The sequence below is a fragment of the Myxocyprinus asiaticus genome, chromosome 3 (assembly GCF_019703515.2).
Source record: "Myxocyprinus asiaticus isolate MX2 ecotype Aquarium Trade chromosome 3, UBuf_Myxa_2, whole genome shotgun sequence".
In the NCBI taxonomy this organism is placed as follows: Eukaryota; Metazoa; Chordata; class Actinopteri; order Cypriniformes; family Catostomidae; genus Myxocyprinus; species Myxocyprinus asiaticus.
In genome coordinates this window covers 54,820,001-54,843,001 of record NC_059346.1, presented here as the reverse complement: position 1 = coordinate 54,843,001, position 23,001 = coordinate 54,820,001, and the positions used below count along the sequence as shown (strand labels likewise).

Here is a 23,001-nt window from a genome sequence, read left to right as displayed (position 1 = left end):
AGATTTGGATGAAGGCCTGTACACAGTAGTTTGTAATTGTCTGGCATTTCTGCGTGTTTTGCACAGCCACAGTATGACCGTTTAGAGCCCCCTGTGGCTTCCTAAATATCTCCCCCAGTTCTCTTGATAATGTGTGAGATGTGTAGTTTTGGTTGAAGCTGTCATTTTATACTTTTAAAAGGTTTTTTTCTAGCAGTGTAATGTGAGGTGCTAGGTCTCAAATGCAAATGTAAAACGGATTCTGAAGTCGCTTTCTCACTAGAGCTTGTGGACTCAAATGCATCTGTTGTCAGAGTTAAGTTCGGGTTGGTTGGTGTGAAAGTGGTTTTCCAAACTTGTGTACACGGCAGCAAAGAGTCCATTTGATAAGTTGGTCTGAACGGTTCGAACCAAAAATTTAAATCGAACTTAGCATGACAACAGCCTTTTTAAAACAATCTTTTTAATCATTAAGTGGAATCTTTTAAAGACACCCAAGTTTTCAATGCCCAGCCAGGATATACATTATTCCTTCCTGTTTGATGCTGTTGGTTTCTATTTGGAATGCAGTAAGACAAACACAGTTGTCATGGTGACAAATAACCAAGATGTTTTTTTATTTTATTTTTATTATTTTTTATGGAACGTAGATCCTAAGCAAGATATGTTGCTGAAAAAAATCATTGCAGTTCAGAGGCTGTGTGAGAAACCTGTGTGACACTTCCTTGTCCCTTGCGGTGTGATGGCAGAGAAACCTGTTCTGTTTTTTTAATCTTTGACAGTTAAGAAGCATAACTGTGGCCAAGTGCCTCCATTTTTCTCTTTCACTTCTGAATGGCTGCATGAATTTCCATCCATGTTAAGGAAAGGGAGAAGAGGTTTACTTTGGAGAGTGGTTAAGACGTGCAGTTTTGCTGATTATAAAACAGGAGATCTGGAAGACGGCCAGGGCTCTGGGAATTGTGCAACTCACGCACCTGGTACAAAGACTTGTACCCTGTTCCCCCACCCCAGAACGAAAACCACATGAAACTCCAGATAAAATATCATCTCTCATACCAAAGTGTCGTCGATTCAATTAAAGTTGTAGTGTGTAATTTCTGCGCCACTAGCAGCACCAAATGAAATTCCAATCTGATTGTTTCAGGTCAACCAATACAACCCTCTACGGACATATTGGAGAAAGAATCGCTCTGTAGCAGTGGAGTTTGGTGCGAGACTACCTGTATGTCAGAACAATGTAAGATGGGAGGAGTGTTTGGGAAACTTGTTTGGAAATGGTTACTTAATGGTTAAGTCTGTTTGGTGCAAATAGAAATTACACACAAATAGTTTGACACAGAATTACAAAGGTTTTTGCAGACTAAACTGTATGGGATAAAGTCACTGGAATCTGAAAAGCTGTTTTACACTGGGACACTTTTGGTGAGATTACTTAAGGCCTGCTAGAAAATCCCTAGTTTCTCTTCCTCATTTGAAATGGCTTCCTTCTTTTCTTGAATTCCTTTAATTGTGAAGTTTTGCACAAAATCTGTGCAGAGAGAAGTGAAATGCCTCTCTGTCTCAATATTAGACATTCAATTGTTGTCATTGTGTGACATAATAAAATGTTATTTCTGCTGAATGTCTGGAACCAAATGAGCTCATTTTGGGAAGTATTTTCAAATATTTTGTAAATTACCGGTAGCCTAAAAATATGTTAAAATGTACTTTCCAGTGTCTCGAGCAACATACAGAAATGTCACTAACAGCAAACAGGAAAATGATGTGTCGCTAAGACTAGCCCATTGAACAGCAGCTTTATGAGGTGGATAAAAGTGATCGAAAATAGTGAAGAAAATAGGTCTTCTGGCATTTTAAGTAGTTCTGTGACTATCAGCATGAGGTCTGGTACACTGTGTTGCTTTTTCTGGACACACTTTTATGCACATTTATATGCCCAATTATAATCAAGCTACTGCAGGTTTTTTTTGTGCAAAATTGAGTTATTGTCTTCTATCTGTTCAAGTATACATGACACAATGCTTATCGAATATTTGAACGGGAGGATTTCAGCAGAGCAGTGTTAAATACGCATCACACGTAAACTCTATTTCAGACCTAGCCCACAATGCCGCAGCCAATTGTGGTCCGATTAACGTGTATACTTGCTAGACCAAGCCAAGCTACAATTGCAATATCTTGGTCTGTAATCCGACTTCGCAAAAACCGGACTGTTTTTGCAAGTGCAGCGATTTTAGCTGTTGCTTGGAAGTGGTCATTGTAGCACTAGGGAACTTCTGTTCTGTTCTAACAGCTTTGCACACTCCCGGAAGCTGCTTAAAGCCAGCCAATCAAATTGGAGCTTGCGATTTTCAAAGGCAGTTGCCGTTTTTGTATTTGTTATGCATTAGTTAGTCCATAAGGTTGAGACTACTGCCTATACTCTTAAACGGTAGTACAGAAATCACTGTGTGAAAGAGAGAAAGAAACAGAGGGTAAAAGGCCTGTAGTGCTGAGGGGGCCCAGGGTTTCACTTCTTATTGCCTCGCTGTGTTTGAGATTTATTACCCGCCACTGAAGGATCTTGCAGATCTTTCTCTCTCTCCTCCTTCTCCTCTTTCACCACACTGTTCTCCTCCTCCTCTCATTTCTCTAGCTGCCTCTTTGAATTTTTGGATAATTCTTCTGGGGTCGGGCCTGAAGGAGAACAAGGAGGAGTGTTTAACATGGGGCCTCTAGTATACTCTTTCTTCTCACTCTTTGAGCCGCAGGGGCTTGCTTCAGAGAACGGCAGATGTGGAATTCTAGTCTCTTCCGGCTCCCAGCCTTTTTTAAAATACTAGCGTGCTCCTTTCTCTGGGCCTCTGGAGTGAGAGGATCAGTATGTGCTCAGCCCAGCTTTGTGCTCACATCTCTTTCTCTCTCGTTTTATTGTTAACTATTTCTTACTGAAGCTTTCGACAAGGGAAGGGCTTGAGTACTCAGAAGTCACCGTAATTATCGATCATGAAAACACAATTGCCTAATTTTTTTCTTTTTTTCAAAACATTTAATACCGATCTAAATACATTAACTATACAAGCCTAATTAATTTTGTGATTGGTTGCGGGATAATTTTCGGCGTTACCATGCATTCTAATTTATCAGACAGCAATAGACCTTATTCACTGCAGTGCCATCTTTGATTTTTAACGGGAATGACAATGAGGCTTTGAGGGATAGACATAGTCTCTTCAATGGGTTGTACAGTTGTTTAAAGTGTTTTTGGATCATTCCGCTCACGAAACATTGAAAAATATCTTTCAAAGAAATTTCAATAGACAAACTCCTGACAACATGAGTTGTGGATAGGGTTGCCACAGTGTACAGTGTTACCGGTTTTACTCGGTACAAGGGACAACACCGGTGTGAAATTTTATACCGGGGAAACATTATGAATGGAACTTCCAATATCAATACAATAGCCTAACGAATAGAATATCCTTAAATAAAGAATAGTTGCCTAATGAAGAGTTTGCGACACATGATAAATGAATGTAAATAACGCATTGAAAGCCAGATGTTCTTTACCAACATATCAAATTACACAGGCAACAGAGTATGCGCACTGACAGTAGACGTTTAATTGCAGGTAGCGAATATAATGTGCATGGTGGGTAACTTTAAGACGTCTCGGATTCGGAATGACAAAAGAAATGCTGTTAGACACACAGACACGTGCTTGAAGAAAACGCACTATTCTATTTTTAAGAACAAATGACAAAAGCCATCTATGCACATGTCTGACGCGCTGTTTGTTCGGAAGCATGCGGTTTTGTGGAACACGTGTATGTAAAGGGTTCTCACTCTTTCTTTGTTTCAGTCTTCTGAATTTGTTTTTGCAAGAATAGCAGCATCTATGAGAATGCTGCAAATGACCTCAGACATCTCAGCTCAAGAGGTGCTCTGATTTCATTTCGCTTTATTTCCACAGAGTTCATTGTGAGCGCAACTCTGCAGGGTCACTTGATATATAGCCTTTACATCTGTGATTAAATGATGGAGAAAATGCATGGGTGAAGTAGGTTCGTTGCCAAAGAGATGTTTTCCTTCACAGCTGTTGAAAAACCATCTTTCAAAAAGTTGAACAACACACATTTTAATTGCACTTTTTTTTTTCAGTTTCATTTGAAATTTTAGTTAAAATAAATCAAATAGTTCAAAGTTTGAAATCAAGCTGCCTTTCATTATTGTGTTTTTTTTAAACAAAATTATTAATGAAAATTACTCCATAGTACCACTTAGCGTCCAACCAGCAGTAATAGTTAGTCGGTTTGAATGTGATCACCGCACCGGTGTGAAAATTATGATATCGTGGCAAGTCTAGTTGTGGAAAATTAGATTTGATCTATAGGAGCTTTTTGATTGATTTATACAGCGCATGCCATTGAAGCGACTGTATGTCTATCCGTCACAGCCACATTTTCATTACTGTCAAAAATCGAAGATGCGCTACTGTGAATATTAGCCTTTCACCAATATATCGGTATCTGCGTATATTTTTACCGATATGCGCCGATATGAAAACTTTTTTTCAGAACTTATAATGCAGAAAACAATGCTTGAATTGGTGTCATAGCATAGTTTGTCCAGCAGAGAGCGCTCTGACTCTATTGTTTACAGAGCTGAGCTGAGGGTGGCTCTGCAGACAGGGCGGAGTTGTGCTGTGTCTCGGTAAGTTAACTAGTTTGTGAAATACATACTGGAAACTTAAACAATGACCCCATCATTTTCCCTTTTCAATATAACTCATATAACATTAACCTTGTCCCTGACAACCATGTCACTCTTGTCCGTTTACTGTTAGCCAGCTATAGTTTGTCAGTGCAGTCAGTAATGTAGCAGATTGAAAGGTAAACATCAGAGCATCTTTTTGCAGCTCATCAGACAATGGTGCGGTGGTGGATTGTGTCTGTTGAGTGTTAATTTCGCGCTATGTTGTTACCTAGTTGGTGAGACAATACTGGAAAGTAAAATAAACAACGTCTGTCTTTTACTCTCCGTGACATTGAGCTTATAGCTAACTAGCTAATCACATAGCTACTTTCATTGCTTGTCAGCTGAGTGGAAGCTAATGAGTAAACATGTATTGACCAAACTGTTTTGTTCAGGATTCACAGTTTGGTACCCCCTTCAACCGAACAATTCCAGTCATCGCATTTATAAAATGTAATATTTAAAAGTCTGGTTTTCCACCATTGAAAGTTTCCCCTGAACTTGTATAGCAGAATACGGTGTAACATGGCTGCCGCTGTTTATCTTGACTCGGCAGTATTAATATAGTCAGCATTTGACTGATACTAAACAGTACTGATTTTTATTTAGCTATTTGTTTAATTTTTATTTATTCTTTATTTAAATGGTCAGCAATTGACTTATACTAAACTTACAGTACTGTTGTTTATTAAGCTATTTATTGTATTTTTATTCTTTATTTTCTCAGTGTTCATTTATAGAATTTGTTGACAGTGTATAATAATAATGTCAAATATTCTTTGATAAAAGATTTAAGAAAGCAGCCTTCTGAGTACCTTTGCATAGTCAAATCGGTGAAAAATCCACATAGAAAAGGTCTGTTTTCATTCTAGCTCAAAAATTAAATATATCGGCCTCCATATCGGTAATCTGTGAATTTTCGGTCTCAAAAATCCCATATCAGTCAGGCTCTAATTATAAGACCTCCCCAAGTCCTTAAGTGCTCGGTCGTTGTTGACTACACAAAATGTCTACTTGAATACACAAAATGCCCATGCTCACTTTCTACTGGAACGTAGTTTTTACTACACTGTAGGCCCAAGCATCTGCTTGAATCAAAATCTTTTACGGGATTAACTTCTTCTGTATGAACATTAGGGTTCCTCTTTATCTACAACCACTGTTCTGTTTTATTGCATAGAGAATGGCATGTTTTGATACTTCCCAACATGTTTAAGGTACATGTTTCTCATGTAACTTTGCGATTGCTAGATGGTTGACAATGATTGACCATGAGTATCGTCTTAGTCTGGGTTGCTTGTGCAGAATGCATGCACAGATCTTTGCTACCCATTAAAACAAAAACTCAAGGGTTTAGCCAGAAAAACAAGCAAAAGAAGAGGAACTTGTACAAAAAGTGGGATAGACAATGCAGTATTTGGGTGGCAGACATCAAATCCTTTTAGGAAGTTGATGTGTTCTGTGGTGTGACATTGTTTACTTCTTTTAAAACTATATTGAACAGCATTTTGATAATTATTTTGTAATAATTACAGTATTTTAGAAGAGACTACATAGAATATTTAAAAAGTTCATTTGAAAGACCATTTAAATTGAATTTATGAAGGCAAAGTTAGAAGTGATCAGTCACATCACCCTAATTATATGCTTTCTCTTCATATACATTTTAACCTAAAATCTCGATGTTGATTTAAACCATGGACACTTTATGCATCTGCTACCCATTTGCATGCTTTAGATTACAATACTACAGTAAAGTCACAAAAATTTCCCCATTACAGTATTCTGGAGTTATCTCTATGATCCTGTGCTTTCATGGATGATTAAAATAGATGTGAATCAGAGCTTTTGCATTATTGGACAGAAGCTGGTTACAGAAGCTAAGTCTACACAAGGCCTACGTTCCTCTAACTTCATGAGATTTGGCAGATTTTTTGGCATCCAGTTTGCAAAAGTGATGCTGTCTTTGCATTCTTTTCGATTTAATCTATAGAGAAGCAATGTTTTTTTTTACTATCTCAATCTCTGTTAGATGCTGGTCTCTTGTAGTTGTGCAGTTCAAGTGATGCATGAAAATTTATTTCAAGAATGCAGGCGATCAGAAATGAAGTACAAATGAACTACAAAGGGTGTCAAACAGTTGTAAGTGATCAAAGGATCTCGATATTTATCTTGATTAAAAAAAAAAGTCCACAATCTCGATGATAAGCTTTTGAGTAATTTTTGATATTTAGCCTGTGTTCTACATCTAGACAACCAGGTGCGTGTTGCTAAAAACGCAAGCAGTTCGGCTTTCTTATTGTACGTTTCCACTGGTGCATAGTGAGCGAAAGTGAGCGAGCGCTTTCAATTAATTCCAATGGAAGCTGAGCGCCATGCTCGCGAGGTGGATTGTAGAATTGACTGTGGCGCGGAGCAAGCTTTTCCCTAGCATTGGGAGCAGCTTTGAGCGGATTTCTTCCGCGTCAGTGGAAACACAGCCTCAGACTGTATGAAATTGCAAACGTCACCACTACTCCAGTCACCATGGTCCGGGTCCAGACCCTGGATTGATTCCATCCGGATTGCAAGACATCATGACGACTGTTGCGCCCTCTTATCATCTCTAGTGAGCAGCGTGACAAAACAACAGTACTGTGTACACCAGATCTGATCTTTCTGCGTTCTGTATTCTTGAATATTTTTCTCTAGCATCGAACACACTTCATATATGCCCTGTCCCGCTCTGCATGCGTTGCCTCTTTTCCCCGCATGTGAGTAAACATGAGGTGCTGCATAAGTGAACGTGGTTCCAGAGCGCCTTTAGACAATAAAATATTTTCCTTCGAAATATAGCTTTATTAATCAGCATGTTGCGAGCCTTTAATAATAAACAAATAGATTTCTGTTCTTATTTTGTGAAATTAATCAGATATCATCATCTCTGGCATGGATGACAAGGAAAGACAATAAAATGCTAGTTTGTAGTCTAGTCTTTCTCACTTTAATAAATTCTGAAATGGACCATTTTTATATTTTACACTTTCAAAAGTTTCTCTCAGGGGATACCCCTGATCCCCATACAGTATCATTCCTCAGTCACAGGGGCTTCTATGCCCCCATACTTGGGTATCTGAATGTAACGAATTATAAAAATAATTTGAATGAAAAAAGTATTTGATGTCATTATACTTCAAAATGAACAGATGATCTTTTAACATTCATATCCAACTGCACTTGATTGATAAACTCTATAAAATGTTTTGGTAGAAGATCCCTCAGAAACCACTGCTTTGGCTGTGTCTGGGTCCCCAATGAAATTTTGTATAGACTATTTTGACTGTTTAGGATTCTTGGAAATTAAAACTGTTTTGCAAATGTGAATGTATATCGTGATAAATATCGATATCGAACGATATGAAAAAGAATATTGTTATAATATTTTTGGCCATATCACCCAGCCCTAGTATCACATGAGAAAAAAGGGGTCCTTTTAGGTGAGAGCTCATGTTAAAACTGTGAGAGAGATGCAGTAGCTTCTGCAGTTAACTGAAAGTGTGTGAGCTGGTGGGGGAAGGCATTGCTTGCCTTTGAGAAAATGTGCCTTGCTCCTTTTCAGGGCCTCTTCAGCACTTGAAAGAACATCTGCTGCATGTAGTAGCTCTCTGGTGGAGCGTTGTTGCTTGGTTTCGGAAAAGAATGTGCACTTTCCCTTAACCTAGGTGTAAGAAACCCCTCTGTTCACATTTACAAAAAAGTACTGTTGTATTTCCCTTTTTTATTTTATTTTGTATTTTTTTATTATTTTTTTTTTAACGTTTGGTAATACCATGGCATTCTTTGAAATAACTTTGGTATATGAATATAGTTATCAGTTAGTACCATGATGTAGCATGGTAATAACATAGATTGTTTGTTTTAGTTAAATAGAGTACTAAGTAAATACCACAATGTGTGTATATGGTAAACAGTGTGGTTCAGTTTCATGGTATATACATCAAATGAACACTACCATCAAAAGTTTGGACTACTCAACCTTAGGGTTGCTCCGATACCAAAATTTTGGCTTCGGTACGATACCAGCCCTGGGACCTCGGTGTCGATACTATACTATAATCAACAAATAAAAAGCCTAATTACACAGAAAATGACGATTAAATGAACTGCATAAAGTCTTACAGATACAAATGATGTGTTTTCCTTTTAAATTTTTCTGGATTCCATGTTAAAAGTTTTAATTAAATGTTTTGATCAGATGGTGTTTAATCAAATTGATACATGCAGATTTAATAAAAAAAAATTAAATAAATTATATTATTTTTGGTAAAATAAAATGCTGCACAACAGAGCTTCACATTAATAATGAAAACATTAATTTAAAAAAGAAATCTGATTACCTGTGGTACAAGGCTGCTTGCATTACATTTTTATACAGTAGTTATATTTTTCTGTCTTCAATTTCACGCATCCATTTGAATAGAGCTTTCATGTTAGCAGGACTTTTATTTTGACAGACCTTTGAGTTCTTCCTGATTTTACGGGTTAGTTATATCAAGGTTCCCATTAATGCTGGTATACTCCGTCACGACTCTCGAGATGAAATCTCCAAGCTGCACCGGTGGAGTTCATTTAAGTGGTGTGTGTGTGTGTGTGTGAATGTGTGTGTATATATGTGTGTGTGTGTGTGTGTGTGTGTGAATCATATGACAGAGCAGAGCGGCACCTCTTGTTCATTCTGTAGCATGCAGCACATGTGAAAGTGTATTGTTTAATTAAATTTCATCCTTCTGCCATTTAATGATCACACTTGGCCATATCCAGAGGTTTTTTATTTTATTTTCAAATTGTCATTGACTTCATCTCAAATTTGTCACATCTCATATCATTTTGCTAATGACAGCATATTGTAATATGGTACCAAAATTAGAAACAAGATGATATCATACCGTTTCAAATGTTTTTTTTTTCGATAAACTGCACAACCCTACTCAACCTTTATCATTAGGCTGCTATTTTTATACATTTTTGAATAATAGTAAAGTCATCGGAGTTAAGTTATGCCCATTCCATCTAGTGTACGGTCGAGCACTCCAGCCTTTCAAAGTATACTCTTTCAAGTATATATTTAAAAAAAAAAAAAAAAAAAAAAAATGTATCCCCTTTTCTCCCCAATTTTGAAAGCCCAATTCCCACTACCGGGTGGTATACAAGTCTCAGTTGCCTCCGCTTCTGAGACCGTCAATCCACGCATCTTATCACGTGGCTCGTTGAGCATGACACCGCTGAGACTCGCAGTATGTGGAGGCTCATGCTACTCTCCGCGATCCACACACAATTTACCACACACCCCATTGAGAGCGAGAACCACTAATCACAACCACGAGGAGGCTACCCCATGTGACTCTACCCTCCATAGCAACTGGGTCAATTTGATTGCTTAGGAAACCTGGCTGGATTCACTCAACACACCCTGGATTCGAACTCGCGACTCTAGGGGTGGTAGTCAGTGTCAATACTCACTTAGCTACCCAGGCCCCCCAAAGTATTCTCTTTTAACCGCAAGTCCATATGGATGTGTTCGACACATTCGTACTATAATTGTTTTGTGACTTTCTTTTAGCACTGCAAATGCCAGGCATGAGTGCTGACGACATGCAAAGATGTAGACTTTCCACCTGTCTAGAAAATCTAGACTGTGTAAATACAATCCGAAGTATACTTTGGCCTTTTTTATGTTTTCGCTTCTCCAAAGTAGTTATGTATGCTACTCTTTTGACTGCGAGTCCATATGGACGCGTTCGACTTATTTGCACTACAACTGCTTTGTGATATTGTTTTAGCGCAGTCAACGGCAGGTGTATGCACTGATGATGCACGTGCAAAGAATGCACGTACTGTGCTGATGACAAAATATGCGTCATGCGCCCTGTGCGTGAGATATACCAGCACACAGAAAACTGAAATATACTTTGGCCTTTATATTTTAGCTTTATATTTTTACTTGTTTACTTTTTCTTCACTATCCAATCATCTATTAAAAAAACTCATTTCAAACATTTAAGCATCTTGGAACAACTCATTGGTTAACTTTTCATTGGTAGTGTATCTATAAATCAAATAACCAAGGTATAGCCATCTGAAAATATTACTGTATCTTTTTTTTTTTTTTTTGTGGTAAAGGCAGTTTCTTTCTGCAGTAAAGACATATGTCGTTCTCATGCAGGGTAACTGCCCTCATTAGCTCATGGTGGTTATAGATGAGGCAGGACTGGTTTGTGGCCGTGGGTGTTATGGGTGCACGTTCCTGTGGCTTAGCCCTGAACAGTCTGTGCCCAGTGGATGTATTTAGCATCATGACAAATCCGTACAATCATCTTTTAGTTCAAATTGCAGTAGGCAGCAGAATAGTGCTCTAGCTAATGGCTTGTGCAGAACTGATTCAAACAGCCATGCATGGCCGTTGAACTGCCATTCTACATCAGTAGCAATGTTTGAATTGTCCATGTTATCTAAAACCCAGACAAGGCAAGAAAAACTTGTTGTAGCTCATGCTGTTTTGGATCAAGTTATGTGGTTTCATAACACTCAGTAGAGATCATATCTATTAATGCCTTCTGGATCAAAAGTGCATTTAAATCGTATAATGTTACTGGTGGTAATGTGCAAAACCTGGAAAATGTTTTGAAAAATAGATTTAATTAGTGGGTTGGGATATGATTTGCATTGGTTACAAGAATAAGACCCATTGTTTGGCATTTTGCATTGTCTTTTTTTGGTAAAATATTTATTAAAAACAAGTCTTGCTATTTATGACAATGGTTTTAAGTAAAGCAATATTTCACCCAAAAATGAAAATTCTAATCCTCAAGGGTTTTCTGGAGCTGTCCAGACGGTTTAAAGTTAAGAAATTTTGATTGAAATATAGGCTATTACTTTTTTATAACAAAAATCGTATGTTATTATTATTTTTAAATTAGAGCTGTCAGAACAGGGTCCAAAATTAACACCCGCCAAGCGCCAAATGCGGGTTCATTTTCTTAAATGTATTATATTGTTACATATTTTGTTTTCTTTCCTAAGATGGAAATAAATTCATTTTGACAAGAAAAGAAGTATATACAGTGTTAAATTTCAGCACTTTCAAAAATTATGAGATTAATCGAGATTTAAAAATGTTAATCGACTGACAGCACTGTCATAAATATTATATAATATTATTACAAAAATTAATGGAAAAAAACTCTATCACAATCGTGTCAATTGTATTAAAGTCGGTAGAGAAAAAGTGGAATCGGTGCATTCCCTAGTTTGAGGACATAAGGGTGTGTAAATTATGACAGAATTTTTATTTTTGGGTTGAACTATCCCTTTAATTTATATAATTAGGGATATCATTGTTTTTGGTTCTATTTAATGGAGACTAATTTTGATGCTGCCATGGAAATTAAGATCCTTATTCTGTTTATTCAAGAAAAGTACAGTCTTAAAGCCTGTTTGGGAAAGAAAAAATGCTGTCAAATATCGCATTGATTATGATTGATTTAACTTAGTGCACACCTTGTAGTATTACACACAAGCAAATTTAAGTGATTTACAAATGCTTTGCGAAACAGTTCATTGTGGTTCATCCTGAATTGGATAAAGTGCTGTGGTTGCATAACAGTCAGTAGAGATCATATCTCTTAAAGCCCTCTGGGTCAAAAGTGCATTGAAATCCTATAATGTTACCATCAGTAACATGGAAAACCTTGTAAAAAAAAAAAAAATAGACCTCAAACTCGAGAACTGAAAAGATTGGGCTTCAATTGAGGGTTGGGTGCAGTGGTGATGGTTCCACGGTAACAGCTGGTTTTTATTGGATGTGCGTGTGAGGGTGTACATGTGCTCTTCATTACTGATCGCCCCAGAGACACAGGGCTGAATTGGCAAATATTCATAGTACTGAAGGCCAAGCATGTCTGCTGAGTGGATTAGCAACACGTTATAATAGGTGGAGCGGCAGAAAAAAGCAGAATTGAAATATGTGCTGAAAGTTAGTCATTACCCCCATCCCCCTTTTCATCGTTGGCTTGTGCGACATTGAGACGTGCGTGTCAAACTGAGCCGTTATTTTTTCCCAATTTGGAATGCCCAATTCCCAGTGTGCTTTTAAGTCCTCGTGGTCGCGTAGTGATTCAGTCCGGGTGGCGGAGGACGAATCCCAGTTGCCTCCGCGTCTGAGATCGTCAACCCAAGGCTTCACGCCATCCACTGCGGCAACCACGCTCAACTCACCAGGCGCCCCACCGAGAACTAACCACATTATAGCGATCACGAGGAGGTTACCCCATGTGACTTTACCCTCCCTAGCAACCGGGCCAGTTTGGTTGCTTAGGAGACCTGGCTGGAGTCACTCAGCACGCCCTAGGATTCTAACTAGCGAACTCCAGGAGTGGTAGCCAGCGTCTTTACTAATGAGCTACCCATGCCCCCTCAAACTGAGCTGTTATTTAAAAGTCCCTGCTGGCATTTTATTTTGTTCTATTTTTGATTAAATATTAAATGCTAATTTACATATAAAACTAACAACGTAATTACATAACTTAAAACATTGTGATAAAAAAAATTAAAAAAAAGACAACATACAGCCACACAGGGACTTTTGGGAACACTTGATTGTCACCCTAATTGAGATCTGAATGTGTTTGTTTCAGATATGCTGTCTTTAAGGCCTATAATAAAATATTGTCAGATATATATATGTGTGTATATATATATATATATATATATATATATATATATATATATATATATATACATACAGTTGAAGTCAGAAATTTACATACACTTAGGTTGAAGTCATTAAAACTCATTTTTTAACAACTCCACAAATTTCATATTAGCAATCTATAGTTTTGGCAAGTCGTTTAGGACATCTACTTTCTGCATGACACAAGTAATTTTTCCAACAATTGTTTACAGACAGATTGTTTCAATTTTAATCGACTATCACAATTCCATTGGGTCATTAGTTTACATTCACTAAGTTAACTGTGCCTTTAAGCAGCTTGGAAAATTCCAGAAAATTATGTCAAGCCTTTAGGCAGTTAGCCAATTAGCTTCTGATAGGCTTATTGGCTAATTGGAGGTGTACCTGTGGATGTATTTTAAGGCCTACCTTTAAACATAGTGCCTCTTTGGTTGACATCATGGGAAATCAGCCAAGACCTCAGAAAAAAAATATTGTGGACCATCACAAGTCTGGTTCATCCTTGGGAGCAATTTCCAAATGCCTTTATGTACCACGTTCATCTGTACAAACAATAGTACGCAAGTATAAACACCATGGGACCACACAGCCATAATACCGCTCAGAGTGGAAACGCATTCTGTCTCCTAGAGATGAACGTAGTTTGGTGCAAAAAGTTCAAATCAATCCCAGAACAACAGCAAAGGACCTTGTGAAGATGCTGGAGGAAACAGGTAGATAAGAATCTATATCCACAGTAAAACGAGTCCTATATCGATATAATCTGAAAGGCTGGTCTGCAAGGAAGAAGCCAATGCTCCAAAACTGCCATAAAAAAGCCAGACTACAGTTTGCAAGTGCACATGGGGACAAAGATCTTACTTTTTGGAGAAACTTCCTCTGGTCTTATGAAACAAAAATTGGCCATAACTTTTTGGCCATAATGACCATCGTTATGTTTGGAGGAAAAAGGGTGAGGCTTGCAAGCCGAAGAACACCATCCCAACCGTGAAGCATGGGGGTGGCAGCATCATGTTGTGGGGGTGCTTTGCTTCAAGAGGGACTGGTGCTCTTCACAAAATAGATGGCATCATGAGGAAGGAAAATTATGTGGATATATTGAAGCAATATTTCAAGACATCAGTCAGGAAGTTAAAGCTCGGTCATAAATGCGTCTTCCAAGTGGACAATGGCCCCAAGCATATCTCCAAAGTTTTGGCAAAATGCCTTAAGGACAACAAAGTCAAGGTACTGGAGTGGCCATCACAAAGCCCTGATCTCAATCCAATTTGTGGATTCAAAAAAAATTTGAGGGCAGAACTGAAAAAGCATGTGCGAGCAAGGAGGCCTACAAACCTGACTCAGTTACACCAGTTCTGTCTGGAGGAATGGGCTGAAATTCCAGCAACTTATTGTGATAAGTTTGTGGAAGGCTACCCGAAACATTTGACCCAAGTTAAACAATTTAAAGCCAATGCTACCAAATACTAACAAAGTGTATGTAAACTTCTGACCCACTGGGAATGTGATGAAAGAAATAAAAGCTGAAATAATTCTCTCTACTATTATTCTGACATTTCACATTCTTAAAATAGTGATCCTAACTGATCTAAGACAGGGAATGTTTTCTACAATTAAATGTCAGGAATTGTGAAAAACTGAGTTTAAATGTATTTGGCTAAGGTGTGTGTATATATATTGATTTTACACTATTGTTTTGTTGATGTGGGCTGTTATACTATTAACCAATAGGGGGCAATGCACTGTCATAGCATGTTACTGATGTTTTAATTTATAAAATGTATTACATTAGCATGATTTATAGTACATATGGCCTAATTTAGAAAGGCTCCATGTCTCTGAATACCCTTAAGGAATTAACAAAGTGTGGTGGTGTTAATTAATATATATAATATATTATTTTTTTTATTTTTTTTAGTTATACACAGGTTGGCCAATATGTAGTATAAGCAGGTATATTTAACATGGTATATGCAGTATATGTAACACAAACCATACAAATATACACATAAACCTGAGCAGTCTGGTGACTCAAAAGGAAAAGCTGCTCACTTCTCCACCTTGATGATTGATAGCAGTTAAACTGGTTCCTGAAATGCAGATTTTAAGGACTTTTGTAAAGATAAATGCCCATTATTGATCCCTTGAGGCAACGTGATGTACTCTTAGAGGTACACATGAATGAACATTTCAAAGAAGGACTGATCAGGATGTAGAAATGCTGGATACATGAGTAGACCCCTAAAATTAACTGCTGGGAAAGCTATTTCTAGCACTGTATGTATCTTAGTCTACAGTTCAGACATGCAGAGATTGTTCAACAAAAGCCAAGCTGCAGTGCTCCGCTTCTTAACCATACTGTTCCTTTCCTTGCATTCTATAAGATATAAACGAGCGGACTGCCACTCATTCAGGCGCTACACTTGTTCAGTCTTGCAGCGCACTCCCTCTTCCTCTTCCCTGTGTTGCTACGGCAACCAGAATCTGCAGCCCCACTTATTGGCTGTTTGAATCTGAGCTGGGCCACTCTCTGCATTTTTTCTGTGTTTAATTTCCTTTCATAAAACGTGAGGCATTCTAAACAGTTTTTCACTCACCAACATGGCAAATGTTTACCCTTTACCTGTAAAGTCTTACAGCACTTGGACTTGACTATGAATGCAACTTTAATTGTTTCCATGGCTCGGTTGATTGCGTGATCTCACAGTCGCACAGCTTGGATAAATTAAGCCTAGTAGTAGGAAACAGAGTTTCATGAGGAGATTTTTAGAGCATTGTGCACTCTAGCGTTTACCCACCAAGGTTCAGCTATTGATACTTTCATTGTTTCGACAAGCATTTCACAAGAGGATAATATCGCGTGAGATCACAACAAGTATTGCACAGCAGTCTTTTCTTGCTGGACTGTCCAGTTGTTAGCTAATTTTTCAATTCCCTTAACCTTAATTTAACTTTGGCATGGAACTCGTCCTGCGCTGTTTGTTATGAATATGAGTGATACCTCAAGTCAAGTGACTTGTTGAGGAGAGGTATGCTCTTACTTAAAGGTGCTATATGTAAGATTGACAACAAGTGTTTGAAATGGGTACTGCAGTCCAAATTCAAAATATTGGAGGGTTGTTTGCCCCGCCCCAGACTCGAAGCTCATGCGGGTTGCCAGAATGTTGACACGCAAATTAGCCAACTCACCATCCGTTTTAAAGGATTTCTGGGCTTTAAGCTGTCTCCATCTTCCAAAGGCATCTCCAGTATTTATCCTTGTTTTACTACGCCTCTGGTCATGGTGGTTTTTAGACGGATGGCAAGGCTTTTTAGGTCGGGTGGACTCTGTTATCTCTGATCCAGTTCGTTTGCTGGCTTCCATGGCTGCAGCACACAGTGTTGTTTACCTGCAAACTTGTCCAAATCAGTGGGCAGGATCACACAGGCCAAAACATAAACAGAAATTCCGGCCCGGAATGGAAACTTCAAAGTAGAATATACTGGCTATAGCATTGTTATCGGAGAAGCCAGTATTTCAACTTAGCATGTTTCCTAATTCTCTAATGACATATTATGGTCATTTTATGATTTAGTACAGTAAAAAATATTATACATAACACCTTCAAGCAATCAGACTTACATTAACAATATGGGATTTGCCATTTTTGCCAGACGATTGTAGCCATAAATACAAATCCCTTAGACTAGGGCAGAATGTTTTTGACAAAAACTAAAATCAAATCAAATCACATTTATTGTCACACAGCCATATACACAAGTGCAATGGTGTGTGAAATTCTTGGGTGCAGTTACGATCAATATAGTAGTCGTGACAGTGATGAGACATATACCAATTTACAAAAACATCAAATTAACACAACACAATTTAAAGTCTAATATACACATAATTACACACAACACAATATACAAATAACATACGCTGTACAGTATACAATACGCACAATATAGATACACATTATTCAATAAAATTAAAAAAGTATATATAGTGTATATATAGAATGTACATTAGGTTGTATTGTACTGTATTGACATTCAGGCTGTCGGTTGATAGTAAGTTTTTAAGAGAGAATATATATAATAATAATATAATTTATGACAGTCCGATGTGAGATATAAGAGTAATAGTAATAATAATAAAGTGCAGTGCTGATGTATTTTGATCGTGGAAGATCAAGAGTTCAGAAGTCTGATTGCTTGGGGGAAGAAGCTGTCATGAAGTTGGCCGGTGCGGGTCCTGATGCTGCGATACTGCCTGCCTGATGGTAGCAGTGAGAACAGCCCATGGCTCAGGTGGCTGGAGTCTCTGATGATCCTCTGAGCTTTTTTCACACACCGCCTTGTATATATTTCCTGGAGGGAGGGAAGCTCACCTCCAATGATGTGTCTGGCAGTTCGCACCACCCTTTCTAGTGCTTTGCGGTTGTGGGCTGTGCTATTGCCATACCAGGCGGAGATGCAGCCAGTCAGGATGCTCTCCACAGTGGAGGTGTAGAACCGTGTGTGGATGTGGCGGTTCATTCCAAACTTCCTCAGCCGTCTCAGGAAGAAGAGGCGCTGATGAGCCTTCTTCACACCGACTTCAGTGTAGATGGACCATGTGAGTTCCTCAGTGATGTGGACACCCAGGCACTTGAAGCTGCTGACTCTCTCCACTGGTTCTCCATTGATGGTGATGGGACTGTGTTCTCTGTCTTTCCTTCTGAAGTCCACTACAAGCTCCTTTGTCTTACTGACATTGAGGGAGAGGTTGTGCTCCTGACACCAGTGTGTCAGAGTGTGCACCTCCTCTCTGTAGGCTGTTTCATCATTGTCAGTGATCAGACCTACCACCGTCGTGTCATCAGCAAACTTAATGATGGCATTGGAGCTATGTGTTGCCACACAGTCATGTGTGTACAAGGAATACAAGAGTGGGCTGAGAACACAGCCCTGTGGGGCTCCAGTGTTGAGGGTCAGTGATGAGGAGATGTTGCTGCCTATTCTAACCACCTGGCGTCTGCTTGACAGGAAGTCCAGGATCCAGCTGCACAGCGAGCTGTTTAAGCCCAGAGCCTGGAGTTTCTCATCTAGCTTGGAGGGCACTATGGTGTTGAATGCTGAGCTGTAGTCTACAAATAACATTCTCACATAAGTGTTCTTTTTTTCCAGGTGGGAGAGAGCAGTGTGTATTGTGGATGCAATGGCATCATCAGTGGTTGTTGCGGTAAGCAAACTGCAATGGGTCAAGAGAGAGGCAGCACAGAGCAGATGTAATCTGATTAGTCTCTCAAAGCATTTGCTGATGATGGGGGTCAGAGCAACAGGATGCCAGTCATTTAAGCAAGTTATTTTTGATTGCTTTGGAACAGGCACAATGGTGGATGTTTTAAAGCATGTGGGGACTACAGACAAAGAGAGGGAAAGGTTGAAAATGTCCGTAAAAACACCAGCCAGTTGGTTCGCGCACGCTCTGATGACACGGCCCGGAATGCCGTCTGGGCTCGCGGCTTTGCAGATATTCACCCGTCGGAAGGATCGGGTTACATCCGCTACAGAGACAGAGAGTGAACTAACCTCTGTAGCTTCGGCCACAAGAGCTCTCTCCGCGAGGGCGGTGTTATTTCCCTCAAAACTAGCATACAAAGTATTTAGCACATCCGGGAGAGAGGCAGGGGTGCTCATGGCGGAGTTTTTATTCCCTTTAAAGTCTGTGATGATGTTAATTCCCTGCCACATGCTTCTAGAGTTGGTGGTGTTAAACTGTCCTTCAATCTTGTTCCTGTACTGCCTTTTTGCTGTCTTTTTCGGAGGGCATAACTGGCTTGTTTATGCTCCTCCACGTTCCCGGAATTGAAAGCGGAGGTCCGCACATTTAGTGTCGCGTGAACATCGCTATTTATCCATGGCTTCTGGTTCGGATAGATCCATATTGTTCTGGTCGGAACTACGTTCTCCATGCACTTTTTGATGAAACTCATTATGCTTTCAGCGTAAACCTCGATGTCATCATCAAAGGCGGACCGGAACATCTCCCAGTCCGTGTGATCAAAACAGTCTTGTAGCATAGAATCTGATTGGTCCGACCAACACTGGATCGTTTTGAGGGTGGGTGCTTCCTTTTTCAGTTTCTGCCTGTAAGCGGGCAGAAGCAGAATGGAAGAGTGGTCCGATTTGCCAAATGGTGGGCGGGAGAGGGATTTGTAGCCATCCCAGAAGGGAGAGTAGCAATGGTCCAAAACCCTGTCCCCTTGTGTGTTGAAACTAATGTGCTGGTGGTATTTTGGTGCGACTGATTTGAAACTGGCTTTATTAAAGTCCCCGGTCACAATGAATGCAGCCTCAGGGTGCGCGGTTTCCTGTATACACCCATACAGTTCCTTGAGTGCCCGGTCTGTGTCAGCTTGTGGCGGGATGTACACAGCAGTGATAATGACCGCTGTGAATTCCCTCGGTAGCCAGAATGGTCGACACAGAAGTATGAGAAATTCCAGATCAGAAGAGCAGAAAGACTTGATAGAATGTATGTTCCTCTGATCAAACCAGGATTTGTTGATCATAAAACATACACCACCACCTCTGCTTTTACCTGAGAGGTCTTTCACTCTGTCCGCTCGGTGTACAGAGAACCCCGCGGGTTCAATGGCCGAGTCTGGAATCTCCACAGACATCCAAGTTTCTGTAAGGCAGATAATGCAGCAGTCCCTCGTCTCTCGTTGGAAAGAGATACGTGCTTTCAGCTCGCAGAGCTTGTTATCCAGAGACTGAACATTTGCCAGTAGAATAGTGGGTAGCGGGGGTCGATTTGCGCGGCGTCTTACTCCGATGAGAACGCCGGCTCTGTTTCCCCTTTTCCTCCTGCGTTTCCGCGGCCGAGCAGCACAGACAAAGGGCTCCGCTGGCGTGTTTGTAAACAGCGGGTCAGCATTGAGGAATTTGAAGTCCGGTTTAGGGTGTGAAATTGCTGAACCAATGTCCAAAAGTGTTTGTCTGTTGTAGACAATAAGGCAGACAACATCCAAGACAAAAAACATAAGAATTGTGAACAAAACAACCAAACACTGCCATGTTGTGTCGGAGCTCGCAACGCAGCAGCCATACTCGGCGCCATCTTGAGTCCAAGTAATATTGAGATTACTGGAATACCTAAGCAACCACAAAGCAATACATTGCAACCACCTACAACACCCTTGCATCGTGGTGGTGAGTTTTGCACAGGCAAGGACCACTTACAGACTATGTTCACAGTGTCAGTATTTGAGATTGACAACCGCATTTACTTACAGGTGTGAGTCTTTAAATGTCCTGTTCATAAAACAGCTTACAGTAGCAGCTTGAATACTGTCTGTATGAACGAACAACCAACGTCAAGCCCGTATTCTGACAGCTGTTGCCATAGAGACAGTAACGTAAATATCAAAGACGGCGACGTCCATGACACCTGCATCAATTGATGCCGTGTAATTAAATAAACAAGTCCAAGTGAGGCGCGAGTTCATTCATCAGATCATGATTATCCGGCAGCGGCTTTGAATGCTTTTAAATGAGTTAAGAGCAAAGCATTTGTTGTGTGGCTCGCAAAGACGAGCAGCTTCGCTGAAAGACAGCGGTTGGATCTTCGAATGACATGCAACTCATATCTCCATCTCTGTGAGTTAACGAAACCCCTCATGATTAAATACGAGACATGCCTGGCCTTCATAGTAAATGACGTGACATACAACTAGTTGCCCAGTATGGTTCCGTTCACACAGCACAGGTTTGCTGAGAATGCAATTGTGAGATCTTAAAAATTTCGGTTGTCAGTTTAGTTATAGAATGCGGTTGTCACACTCGTAAATTTCCGATATTGGATATACTGGTATCGGTATCTGGTCCGATACTGCGCTCATGTACTGGTACTCTTACTCGTAAAAAGGCTCAGATACCAAAAACCGATACCATCTGACGTACAGATGTCATTAGGTAAACATTCAGCACACAAATTAAAATCAGTTTATGTCCTAGTGAGATTATTTTACTGCAAAAGCTGCAATTTGTTTATATAAATATATAGTTTGCATGAGCGGTGCACTGCAAATGTGAGCACTTGTGAATGTGTGGAGACAGTGTTGTGTGACGCCAGCTGCACGTACCTTTTAATCCTTCTTGGCTCATACACTTGGTAGCGCAAGGCATAAACAGAGTACATACTTATTTAATGAAATAGCAGCCTTTGCAGATAAATAATCACTGAGTCACGCAGCAACTGGCTTTTCCCGAGTGGGAAGCTCGTCATAATGTCAGAGCTCCTTGGTCATAACACAAACACTTCAAAATAAAAGCTCCTCCAAAATAAAAGCTCAATTTAAATTAAAGCATGACAGAAATTTAATATTCATTGTTATACTACTACTGCTACAACAAATAATAAATCAATAGTAATTGTATTATATTTAAGCAATATCTTACATCTGTGATGCTCTGTAGTGCAGCACTTTTTATGATAAAATATAACTCCAATGTATTTTAGATTGTGCTGTGAGGTTCTGAATAAAACAGTTTCATAAAAATAATACAATATTATGTTGAAAATTAATTGTTATACTTTCATTTATTAAAGTTTTCATAAATTTATTTAAACACCATTTCGATGATAATATTGAAATAAACTGTTGATATGCAGTTCCGAAAAAAAAAAAAAAACGGGCATCGGACTCTGTATCGCCGAGTACCCAAAAAAAAGTATCTGCACTCTTACTTGGTCACAAATAAATGGTATCGGGACATCCCTATCGTAAATAACCATCCTGTGTGTAAACGCATCCGTATTAACCACTCAAAACAGGTCTGACAACTGTATTCTGCTGCTGTGTAAACGTGGCCACATTTTCTTTAGAAAATCTATTACACTTTGTTGTGTACCTTTTGGCCCTGTCAGATATGTCTTGGGGACATTGTGGAACCTTGAAGCGAAACATTCTGACAATTCCACTATCGTCAATTCTGGATGTCATTCAATCCATGCACTGCAATGCCAGTGCTATCAGGTCACTCTGAGTTACTCAGAAGCAACTCAGTCCCCCTCCCCTCTTAGCCATCCGTCTCTGTGGAGATGCCCGTCCAACGCATGTAAATAAAGTCATGCGCAAAGACGTCTTTTATCTTTGTGACTGCAGAACACCATAGTGTGACTCAAACAGAGCTGGTTTCAACATCAAATATGGTACAAGGATGGTGCGATAGTTAAGCTAAACCACAAAACGCACTAAGTGGGAAATGTAGGGATCTGTAAAACCAAAGATCCATACTTGTCATTTTTGGACAGAACATTTTGAGCTGAAGTAAAATTAACACAGCACTGTGAATCTGGTTTCTAAGAACCAGCTGGGTGGATTGGGTGTCCATCTGGGCAAAAGTTTACCCCTCAGTGGCATGCTGAAGTGACACAAGTCTCTTAATCTTTATATGAGGAATCTGTCATCCGGTACCCCCACCGCCGCCTCAGAGTTCAGTGTTTCTCAGAAAATGAAGAACTCCCCTTACACTCGCCGTTACTTTGCCTGAAATGGACTAAAGATGACTCGTCTTTCAAAGTA

At 39.5% G+C, this 23,001-nt stretch overlaps 1 protein-coding gene across 3 annotated transcripts in view; it reads left to right on the top strand.

Moving 5' to 3' along the window:
* The window catches only part of LOC127419178 (phosphatidylinositol 3-kinase regulatory subunit alpha), a 45,449-nt gene that overhangs the window by 2,696 nt on the left and 19,752 nt on the right, over positions 1 to 23,001 (top strand). For 2 of the 3 annotated variants that reach the window (XM_051660372.1, XM_051660366.1), the window contains exon 3: positions 1,127 to 1,219. The exons of the other annotated variant lie outside the window; for it this stretch is intronic. In XM_051660372.1, coding sequence (XP_051516332.1) covers positions 1,127 to 1,219 — 93 coding nt within the window. The remainder of the gene's footprint in view (positions 1 to 1,126; positions 1,220 to 23,001) is intronic. 3 annotated transcript variants of the gene reach the window in all.